The 12522-nt window shown below is 38.3% G+C and overlaps 2 protein-coding genes across 2 annotated transcripts in view; one reads left to right on the top strand and one right to left on the bottom strand.

The window, feature by feature from the left end:
* Positions 1-12522, bottom strand: part of ROR2 (receptor tyrosine kinase like orphan receptor 2) — a 227147-nt gene that overhangs the window by 17592 nt on the left and 197033 nt on the right. The gene's annotated exons all lie outside the window — the stretch shown is intronic.
* LOC130846810 (monocyte to macrophage differentiation factor-like) lies at positions 691-1646 on the top strand. Its single transcript, XM_057725269.1, has one exon. It carries the CDS (start codon positions 691-693, stop codon positions 1405-1407), a length of 717 nt encoding a protein of 238 aa, XP_057581252.1. The 3' UTR covers positions 1408-1646.

Below are 12522 nucleotides of genomic sequence, written 5' to 3'. Positions count from 1 at the left end.
ACAATGCACAGAAGAAAGTATAATGAAGATGTGGGTGATGTCAGGAGAGATGGAAACTGTAAAAGAAACAACTGGAAGAACTAAAACATAGAATCTTCAATAAAACATTCATGGTATGATGTTAACAACAGATTGGATAAAACTGGGGAAAAAAATTGGTAAACTTGACAGGTCAATGGAAAATTTCCAAACTGAAACAGAGAGAAAAAGATTTGCAAAAAATTAAATAGAGCCTTAGTAAGCTACAGGAAAGTACAGGAGGTCTAACTTATGTACAATTGAATCCCAAGAGGAGAGGAGAGATGCATGGAGTTGGGCAAAGGGTTTGAAGAAATGATGGCCAAATTTTTTCCAAATTTCATTAAAATACAGTAACACACCGATCAAGGAAGATCACTGAAAAGCGAGCAGAATAAATACAAAAGAAACCACACCTGTTGATGTCACAATCAACTCGCTAAAACCCCAGGATAAACAGAAAAATAGGGACATGAAAAAATAATGGCTGGCCTGGTCGGCTCCGGCCCTGTCCCGACCCCCGGCCTGGCCCACGCCGACCCTGCCCCGCCGAGCGGCCCGCCGGGCATGCGGCGGCCTCCGGAGCAGCCCAAGCCCATGAGGGCCACGCGCCCAGCCACCGGCGCTGACAAGATGGAGCTCCCGGCCAGCGAGGAGGAGCAGAGAGGATCAATGCAGTTCCAGAATCGATTCCAGTGGTTCATGAACCACCAGGCCCCAGCCAACGGCCACTACAAACCAACTTGTTACGAACATGCTGCTAACTGTTACATACATGCATTCCTTGTTGTTCCGGCCATTGTGGGCAGTGCCCTCCTCCACCGGCTGTCTGATGACTGCTGGGAAAAGATAACAGCATGGATTTACGGAATGGGCCTCTGTGCCCTTTTCATCGTTTCCACAGTATTTCACATCGTGACGTGGAAAAAGAGCCACTTAAGGACAGTGGAGCATTGCTTTCACATGTGTGATAGGATGGTTATCTATTTCTTCATTGCTGCATCTTACGCTCCATGGTTAAATCTCTGTGAACTTGGACCCCTGGCATCTCATATGCGTTGGTTTATCTGGCTCATGGAAGCTGGAGGAACCATTTATGTATTTCTCTACCATGAAAAGTATAAGGTGGTTGAGCTCTTTTTCTATCTCACAATGGGGATTTCTCCAGCCTTGGTGGTGACATCAATGAATAACACTGACGGACTTCACGAACTTGCCTGTGGGGGCTTAATTTATTGCCTGGGAGTTGTGTTCTTCAAGAGCGATGGCATCATTCCATTTGCCCATGCCATCTGGCACCTGTTCGTGGCCACGGCAGCTGCAGTGCATTACTATGCCATTTGGAAATATCTTTACCGAAGTCCTGCAGACTTTATGCGACATTTATGACCAATCTGTACTAGGTCTCCAAACCAGTATTATTTCAATTAATGGCACTTAGGAGTGGGGTAAGAGCTGAAAATTGCACAGAGGAAAAAAAAAAAAAAAGAAGAAGACAACTGCACTGATTTTCTTTATATCTTTTGAATATAATTACTGTGAAAGTGTAAAAGCTGTGTTCTGGAATTTTCCCCCTCACAGCAAATAAATATAAGGTAGTGAATTAATTATTCATTCCATCCCACTATCATGAAGGACTCTGGATAGACTTGGCTAACTGATGTTTACAAACCAGAATTTTGTATTTTAATTTTATGGATTTTACTACATGATTTTTCTAAATTACTAGGTCAGGTTGTAAAAGTTAGTGCAATAACAAAACTTTCTTTTTAAGAGAAAATGGTTTCTATCACTTTCCCATTAGCTGTGTAAAGAATCATGGACAGAACTTACACTACTTTTTACCATGTTTCATCTTGACATAACGTGGTTATTTTTTAAATGGAAACTTCAGTTTTTTGTAAATTTTTAAAAAATACTTCATTGAAGCGCATCTCTGTGGTTCTTCATCATGTGAATTTTTGCAGCAAGCTGTAAACATTCCACAAATGGACAAACATTATACCTCTTCTGATAGTTTTATTAAGCATGGAGGATTGCCAATTTTTAAAACTACAAGTTTTCCAAAACTTTTCTGCCAGCCTCTGACTCTGAATTCCGTGCTGCTTTGGGTCATATACTTGACCTAGTTTGGTTTCCCAGCAGTGGAAAAGTATTTTGATATCATTAACTTTTTCAAAAGATTCAACTTTTTCTCTATGCCTTTGCCATGTCTTCTTCAGGGTCTTTTTCAACAGCGGATGAGTATCCAGTCTGTATTAAGAGAGTATTGTTGGGTTGGCCATCCACTGAAAACTCCTGAAGAGCGTTATGAAGTACAATGAATAGTGGTCATGCCTGTTTGGTGCCCAGTGGTTAAGTCATTGTCACTTAGCTTTATATTATGGAACTAGATGCATAAATTCACATTTCTACCTTTCCTTTGCATCTCCTGATACTCTTCTTTTTCACAGAAACGTATTTAAAGCACTATTTGACAGATGTGTCTGTCATCCATGGGTTATATCCTGGCTCAGTGGAGTGGTATTTAATATATTGTTTTTGGTTTTTATTCAGTGTCTTATATTAAGATTAACATATTAGTTGCTTTGTTGGTTAATCTCCTGTTGTTGTTTTAATAAATGAGATAACCTTGCCTTTAGATCAGGTGCTGATATTGCGTGTTTTCTAGTGATGGGTTTGATCGTTGAAATTGTTGGTTTGACAATGCATTGAATTCAATTCATTGAAATTTGGTACTGCTGTAGCTTCAAATGAGGGTTTATTTTGTGTGTGTATGTTTAGAACTCTCTGACTTTGCTAAATTATATGGGAATAAAGAACAGAAGAACTGCCTTTTGCTGATGAATTCTTAAATAGGCAAGGTACCCAGTGATAACACCAACCAGACCACCCTTTCTGCATGATTCTGAACATCTGGATGCCTCTTGTTTTATTTTAAATGTATTAACTTTTGTGGATTCATTTAAAGTCTGCTCAAAAGTACCACTATCAAAACCACTAAAATGTATGTAAAAAATTGTGCTGTAGACTAAAATAAAATTGTTACTTGGATTTGGAAAAAAACAATAATAATAATGGCTGACTCCTCATCAGAAACAATGCAAAACAGAAGACAGGGGAATGACAGCTTCAATACGCTAGCAGGGAAGAGGAACTGTGAACCTGGAATTCCATACTCAGCAAAAACTTCTTTCAAATAAAAGGGTCTACTAACCAAAAAGACATAACATGAATGCACCTAATTTCAGAACTTCAAAATATATGAACAAGAATTGGCAGAACTAGAGGATGAAACAGAAAAATCCATAATAATAGTTGGAAAATTTAATTCCTAACTCTCAGCAATTAACTGAACTAGACAAAAAAAAAAAAACTAGTGAAGAAACAACAGAAACACTAACCATCCCTTTGACTCACTGGACATCTGTGGAACAATATACCCAACAACACAGAATACATATGTGAGTGTATGTGGCACGTTCACCCAGACAGACCATGTGCTCTCACAGACCATATGCTCTCCATAAAATAACTCACAATACATTAAAAATTGAAACCATAAATTTCTGATCACACAGAATTAAATTAGAAATCAATAACAAAATATATTTAGAAACTCTCCAACTATTTGGAAATTAAATAGCACACTTCTAAATAACCATTAGGCTCAAAAAAGAAAATGTAAGGAAAAGTGGTATTTTAAATGGAATGAGAAAATATGAAATATGAAAAGTGAAAACAGGATACCCCAAATTGTGGAATGATGCTAAAAGAGTAATTAAGAGAGAACTTTATAGGTTTAAATGCTTAAATTAGATAAGATTTTACACCTTAAAAAGTTGGAAAAAGAGTGTCAAGTTAAACCTGAAGTAATTAGAAAAAAATACTAATAATGATGAGAGCATAAATCAATAAAATAGAAAACAAACAATGAAAAAAATAAAGCCAAAAGTTGATTCTTCAAAAAATTAACAAAATTGATAACACCTAGAAAAAATGATTAAGAAAAGAGAAAATACACATTATCAATATCAGGAACGCACAAGGGGACTCACTAAAGAATCTATAGATGTTAAAGATAATAAGAAATCTTATGAACAAATAAATGAACATATACATATGCACAAAAACTTAGAAAAAAATGACATGATAATATACCAAAGTTAGTACAAATAGGAATAAAAACTCAGAATAGCCCTAAATCTCTTAGAGAACTTGGAGTTGTAGTCAAAAACTTTCCCATGATTAAAACTCCAACCCAAAATAATAGAAACTGGTGAATTCTGCCTAATATTTAAAGAAGAAACATCAGCAATTTTACACAAACTCTTTCAGAAAATAAAGGAGTAAGTGATACTTTCTAGTTCATTTTATGAGGCAAGCATAATCTTGATACAAATAGCTGACAAGTGTGTTCCAAGGACATGATAAGCCAATATGCCCCCTGATGAAAAGGGCAACATGCTCCACTAAACAATAGAAAACTGGACCCAGCAAAAGAAAGACAGTATAGAAATGGATAATGGACCAAACTGGGTCACAGGAGTACAAAGTTACTTCAACATTTAAACACCAATCACTGGAGACTTCCCTGGTGGTGCAGTGGTTAAGAATCCATCTGCCAATGCAGGGGACACGGGTTTGATCCCTGGTCTGGGAAGATCCCACATGCCACGAAGCAACTAAGCCGGTGTGCCACAACTACTGAGCCTGTACTCTAGAGTCTGCATGTCACAACTACTGAAGCCCGCTCGCCCTAGGGCCTGTGTGCCACAACTACTGAGCCCGTGTGCTGCGACTATTGAAGCCTGCACACCTAGAACCCATGCTCCGTAACAAGAGAAGCCACTACAATGAGAAGGCCATGCACCTCAGTGAAGAGTAGCTTCAGCTCACTGCAACTGGAGAAAGCCGATGCACAGTAACAAAGACCCAACCCAGCCAAAAAAACCAAAAAAACAGAAAACAAAAACCAATCACTGAAAACACAGAGCTGAAGAGAGAAAGCAAGTAATAATCTCGGTTAATATTAAAAAAAAAGCAATTGACAAAACCAACACTTAATCATTATCAAAACTTTCAACAAAAGAAAATAACTTTGTCAACCTAATAAAAAGGACATCTATGAGAAATTTACAATGAATTTCTTACTTAACGGTGAAACAAGGAATATATTCCCCATAGATATAGAAACAAGACAAAGATATCTGCTCTTACTTTTTCTACCCAACATCACCCGCTATGGAAATTTTAACCATTATGATAAGGAGATAGATATAGATAGATAGATAGATAGATAGATAGATAGATAGATAGATAGAGAGAGAGAGAGAGACAGACAGATGATGGTAGACAGATAAATGGCTAACAGATTAGAAAGGAAGAAATAAAACTGTCTTCACTTATAGATGATATCATAATTTACATACAAAGTTAATACATTTAAAATCTACAAAAATTAATATGGATTTAGTAAAGCCACAAGATAAGGTCAATATAATCAATTATATATCTATACTTGAGCAACAACTTGCAACTGAAATTTTTTTAAAATATCATTTACAATAATATTAAAAATACATAGAGGAGTAGTCAGATTCATAGAAAGAAAGCAGAATGGTTGTTGCCAAGGGCTGGGGGTGGGAATTGTTTAATGGATACAGAGTTTCAGTTTGGGAAGATGAAAATGGTCTGGAGAGGGATGTGATGATGGTTGCATGACAATGTGAATGTGCTTAATGCCTCTGAATTATACACTTAAAATGGTTAAAATACTTAGAAATAAACCTACTAACATGTGAGCAAGACTTCCACACTTAAAACTTCAAAACACTGCAGAAAGAAAGTAAAGAAAACCTAAATAAATAGAAATACATACCATGTTCATAGACTGGAGCACTCAATAGTTTAAAGAGGTCAATTCTCCCAAACTGCAATATCACCCCATCGAAATCCTAGCAGGATTTCCCCACAAATAGCCTTTTACTACAAAAAGAAAAATAACTATATAATGAGAAAATGGATCTTAATCAAGTGAGAAAAACTAACATCACCAATAAGGGGCAAACTGACATTCATATACCTCCAGATGTGATACCCTGAGAAGGAAATATCACCTATATTATTTTAGTCAAAAATGCATAACCAGAATTTAATCATGAGTAAACAGCAGCCAAACCCAAATTTAGTGACATTCTACACAATAATTTTTCTGCACTTATTAAAAATCTCAGTGTCATGAAAGGTCCAGGAACTGTTGCAGAGTAAAGGGGACTAAAGCAACATGGTGAGGAGCTGTACTCAAGGTGGGGAGACCTAAAAAGCATTACTGGGACAATGAAAGAAATTGGAGTATGAATGGCAATTCAAAGACATATATCCTGAAGTCGAAGCATATATGAATAACATACATCCTGTTGTTCTGTAGGAAACATTGCTGGTCTTAGGGAATATACACTGAAGCGTCAAAGGGCAAAGGGGTGCAATGAATGCAACCTCCTCTCAAATGGTTCTGAAAACAATAACAGTTGCAAATAGGCATAGAGGGAATAAGTCAAATACAGCAAAATGACAAAAACTGGTAAACCTGGGTTAAGACATATGGCACTACTTATTACTATTCTTGTAACTTTTTTATAAGTCTGAAGTTATTTCAAAATCCAAAGTTAAAAACATCCCAGGAGACACTTTGGTAGAAACTGACAAACAATGCAAAGGTACTACAGTAGCCAAAACAATCATGAAAGAGAAGAAGAGTGATGGGAGATTTACACCCCTTGATGTTAAGACTTACTGTAATATTACAGATATTAAGACAATGTGGTTTTGGAGTGTAAGGATAGATCAATAGGATATAACAGAGAATTCCAAAATATATCTTCACATGTAGTCAAGTGATTTTCAATAAAGGCATGAAGACATTCAAGGGAGACAGGACAGTCTTTTCAAAAATGATGCCGGAACAACTGGATATTTGTATGGAAAAAAATGAACTTAAACACATTAACTTACACCATACACAAAAGCTGCTCTGAAGATGGATCATAGACCTAAACATAAAAGCTAGAATTAAAACACTTATAGAAGGAAACATGGGAGAATATCTTTATAGTATCGGGGTAGGCAAAAGCAAAGATTTCTTGGACACAATGCATAAAAGAAAGAATGATAAATTAGATTTACCAAAATTAAAATCTCCTGTTCATCAAAAGACAGCATTACGAAAATAAAAAAGGCAAACCACAAGCTGAGAGAAAACACTTTATATAAATATCTGACAAAGAAATTGTATACAGAATATATAAAGAACTCCCATAACTCAATAGGAAGACAACACAGTAAAAATTGGACAAAATGCCTAAGATTTTCTGTGTCCTTAGAAGACGGTCCCGTTTTTAGTGATTGAAGAAATGTAATTAAACCACCATGAATCATCATGACACAAGACACTAGAATGGCTATAATTAAATGACTGACAATATCAAATGTTGGTGAGGATGTGGAGCAACTGGAACTCTCATACATTGCTGGTGGCAGTGTAATCCGGAAAGATCACTTTGGGGAAGAGTTTGGCAATTTCTTATACAGTACACACACACACACACACACACACACACACCCATCTGACTGAGCAATCTTACAACCTAGGATTTATTCTAGAAAAATGAAAACATGTTCCCCAAAATTAAATGTTCATAGCAGTTTATTGATAATTGCTCCAAAATGGAAGCCCAAATGTCCATCAACAGGTAATAAATACATTGTAGTATCTTCATACAACAGAATACTTGTCATCAATAAAAAGGAATAAACCATAGAAAGTATTTTTCAGATATTACATTATATTTTATATTTTTCAGATATTATATTATAAAGTATTCTTCAGATATATCATATTATATGTTTTTTCATATATATTATAAAGTATTTTTCAGATATATTATATTATATATTTTTCAGATATATTGTATTATATTATATTATATTATATTTTGTGAATGAAGCCAGACATAAGAGTCTCCCAGGAAAATGTAAGCAGCATAAGGCAGAAATTTTTAGTTTTGTCTGTTTCATTCCTTGCTGGACCTCCAATAACTTGGACAGGGCCTGGCACATAGCTGACCCTCCGTATAAATTTGTTAAATAAAAGAAAAAAACGAATGAATGATTTCCTTGAAAATTAGACATCATGCTTTCCTCCTCTCTACTTCTGAGATGAAATACTCTTGCATCCAATTATGCTGATGTCATATCTGACGTGGCAAAAATGTGAGCTGAGCACATTCACTCATAGAATCCACACCAACATTCCTGTCATAAAAAGCCAAGTCAGCAAAATCTTTTAGAAACACTGACTTTTGCAACGGCCATCTCTAAGGCCAGCACCACATGAGATGGCCAGAGGCAGAGAAGCAGTGGCTCCAACACTCATAGTTCACTGGCAAGTAAACATTATTCTCTCCCATCATGTTCAGGGGGCCGGTCCCTCTCACGTCAACCGTGGAAGATTGGTGACTTTGGGTGAGTATGGAGGTTGGTATGTAAAAGGCTCTCACTCATGCATAGTAGGGCATAAAAGCTAATACATGGGTTCAACTGGAAAAAAAAGAAGACTTAGTGGGAGCATTAAGTGTGCTACTACCATCAAGTGCTAGTATTATCATTACTGCTAAAGCACAGACATTTTCCTTTGTGCCACTATATGATCCGAATAAGAAGAATGTGTGTGTGTTCTCTACTTTAACTATGACTGTGTTTAGCCACTCATCACCTGTATTACATAATCTTAAAATGAATTAAGTTCCTATCTTTTATTCACGTTCTGCACTATGAGATTTAAGGGGAGTTACTTTTCCAGAGAAAAGAACCTGAAGTCATGGAGAAAAAATTAGGCTGGCTTCTCTCCCCCTTCCAACTCAATTTGATTAGCTTGGTGGTTTAACGAATTTAACATCAAATGCTAAACGTTAGCATTCTGTCTGAGTTAGTTTACTTTTACCAACTTGTTAGTAAGGCAGCTTGGTTTCTCCTGAAGTCATTTTTAATTACTGGTGAGTCGGCAGTTTCGGGATTTTTTTTTAATAGTGCTATTTTCCTGTAATTAGGATAAAGTTTCAACTAGGCTTATGACAATTTCCCCAAAATAGCAATGGAAGGAGTCTGAGGTACAAGATGGCCGAGTTCCATTTAGACACACGAGCTGTGTGGGGCCTGTGAGTCATCCTCCTGGAGATGCCCACCATGGGGCTGGACTGGGGGGCCTGCAGATGGGGAGATAAAATTAGACTTGGAAGTGGAGATGCCAGGGTCATGCGCATGTGGGTGAAGCCTTGGAATTTACCTGCAGGTTGTGAAGCAAGAAGGGCTCAGGACATGGCCTCAAGGAAGGTGATTTCCCAGCGGCCGATAATGAACATAACTTTCAATTGTCCAAAAAACAACACGCTTTGCTTTAAGCAGACATTTGTTGAAGCACCTTATGCGTGCACATACTTGTGGGCCCTCAGGGCGGCCCAGGACAACCAACACACGAAACGCGGAAGCCCTGATGCTCAGGCTTCAGGGAGCACCCCCTTCCCCATCCCTGGACTTCAGTACCACCAAGCTACCCCACCAGTGTATGTATGCATCTGTCATCGTGAAAGTAAACCACTCTTCAAAAAAAAGCAGCTAGAAATGAAACCCATACATGACATGTGAGACACACAGCCTCACATTAATCCCCTCGCATTACCAAAACTGCTACCTGAGTAAGCTGTAATCACCCTGTCTTTGAACTTACATCTGTGGAGAAACAGCCTGTTCTCAAAGCTTTTGTTCTCCACACACACACCCTCCTCACCACCCCCCTTCAAATGGATGGAAGGAAAAACAATGTTTTAATGGTAATGAATCCCTGAACCTCTGAGGATTTCCACCCCACCGCCCACCTCCTTCAACACACACAGACTAACATCCACCCACACAACACTGCTGGCGTCCACATGTGTGGATGTGTGAGGCCAGCAGCCGGGGGAAGAGAGTGATAAGCCCGGAGGGGATGAGTCATCACAGCATCGCTGCCTGTTCACGGTTCAGAACCGACCGCGGCATGTCCCAGCGCGGGCACGCTGTACGCAGGCATCAGCCGGGGCTGTGTGATTATTCACTGTTTCAACTCTCCATTTGCAGGTACAGGATACACCACCAGACCAGCAGTGAAAGAGCTTTCACTGCTATGCATTTTCTCAGGAAATGGCCCAAGAGAAGAGGCACAGCACTGGATGAGCTAGTGACGTTCCAGAGACAAAAATGGAGAACTTGTGGATAATTCTGTTTTAAGCCCACCGGTGGTCCCTTCGTTTTGTCTTTGTTTTGGTTAACTTCCAGAGATATCATAAAGGAGGTGGAGGCTAGTCTGCTGAAACACAATCACAGTCAATGGGGAGAAAAAAATCACGGCCACAAAAAAGACAACTGTCAGCGGGCTGGTGCCTTAGACTACGAAGTATGTGAACAAAGAGAGTCATCTGCCGACACAAAGTTAGCGCATCAATTCAGCAGCATATTAAAAAAATATCTCACCCTGACCAAGTTGATTTCAGTCTAGAACTGTGAAGTTACCAACCACAGGAACTCTATTACATACCATTAATACGTTGAAAGGAGAAAAACTACACAATCGCCTTTGTATCTGAAAAAGTGACTGCAAAAATCAGACTTCTATGCAATTCCAATAAAAATACAAACCGATACAATAAAATAGAATTCATAAAATTCATATGGAAGAATAAAAGATAACAGTCAAGATAATTTAGAAAAATGGTATAATAATAAGGTAGCTGTATCAGGCAGCTGAGGTTGCCATAACAAACACCACAGACCGAGGGACTTAAACAGACATTGATTTCTCACAGTTCTGGAGGGTAAGAAGTTCAATATCAAAGTGCCACCCTATTTAGTTTCCAGCTTTCAGATGGCCACCTTCTTGCTGTGTCCCCACGTGGCAGAAAGGAGAGACAGAGATCACCGATGTACCTTCCTCATTTTATAAGGACATCAGTCCTATCAGGTCAGGGCCCCACCCGTATGACCTCACTTAACCTTAATTACCTACTTAAAGGCCCTATCTTCAATATAGTCACATGAAGGGGGGGGATAAAACTTCAGTATCTGAATTGGGCCGGGGGAGGGGGTCAATTTAATCCATGGCGGCGATAAGTGAGAACATTTCTCTACATATAGCAAGATATATTACAAAGCTATAGTGTTAGAATATTGTGGGATTTGTTCCAGGCACAAAAGCTACTAGAACAGAATAGAGAGCCTAGAAGCAGATCCACATGTATAGACATTTCACAGATGAGAGAAGTGACATTACATTTCATGCTTACAGATGGGGCTATTCATTAGATGGTACCAAGGCACTAGGCCATTGAGATAGGAAAATATTACACCCTAGCTCACACCAGCATAAAAATCAATTCTAGGTGGAGTAGAAACTATGTAAAAATTACATCTAGAATGTATTTTAAAACTCTTGCAAATCAATAAGAAAAAGACAAATGTCCTAATGAAAAATGGACAAAATACAGTCCACTCTGATTATCTGTGATAGTCATTTTCCATAAAGTCACTGCAAACACTGAATTAGAAAATACTGAACCATTGTTCCTAAGGCAAATACAGAGATACTCTCCTGCAAGTCTGTGGTTATAACATTTTCATCAACCAATCAATACATAACCTTGTTTTATGTGTGTTTCTGTTTAAAGACGTATTTAATGTGGTTGATGATTCATTAATAATGAGCTCGCAGCCAACAGCACTGTAACTCATGCCTGAATGGAGCTTATCTAATGTATTCCCTCCATAAGGCACATCACAGCCTTCTGGTGCTTAGGAACACAAGACAGCAATTCAGCACTGTGCATGGGGACATTCTAAACAGCAAAATCACCAACGAAAAGCACAAAAGGTAAACAGACCCAGAAAAGCATACTTGTACCCAGTAGGAAAGCTGAAACAAGACGGCAGAGCTCAGCTGGGAACTCATGCACTGGGCAACTCAAAATTTACACTGCTCTGTACATATCCAGGAGTGACCATGAAAACATTCTGAGTATTGATTTGGGGGTTACAAAGAAATTTTACTCAGTAAGAAAATTTGCAAGTATTACATTCATAAATAAGGGGAATACACTGTATTTGAACTGGCAACAAATATATTCCACTTCACTACTTACTGGTGAAATCTAATGTAAAATTACTATACGTTACTATTGACACCCAAGACAAAATTTTGAGTTCTGATAATACCACGTGCTGGAAAACACGGGGAAATAAGAACTCATGCTTTGCTGCTGGGACTATGAAGTCCTTTATCACTTTGGGAGGCAATCTGGCCATACCCGGTAGAGGTGGGAGGCGCACACCTGCGATTCCACCCCCAGACTTTTATTGCTGGTGGACTCTCGCCCACAGGGACAAGGAGACACGGACGGATGTTTACATAGGATGGTC

The sequence above is a fragment of the Hippopotamus amphibius genome, chromosome 2 (assembly GCF_030028045.1).
Source record: "Hippopotamus amphibius kiboko isolate mHipAmp2 chromosome 2, mHipAmp2.hap2, whole genome shotgun sequence".
Classification (NCBI taxonomy): domain Eukaryota; kingdom Metazoa; phylum Chordata; class Mammalia; order Artiodactyla; family Hippopotamidae; genus Hippopotamus; species Hippopotamus amphibius.
Note: the sequence above shows the minus strand (reverse complement) of the source record. Positions and strands in the feature narration are given on the sequence as shown.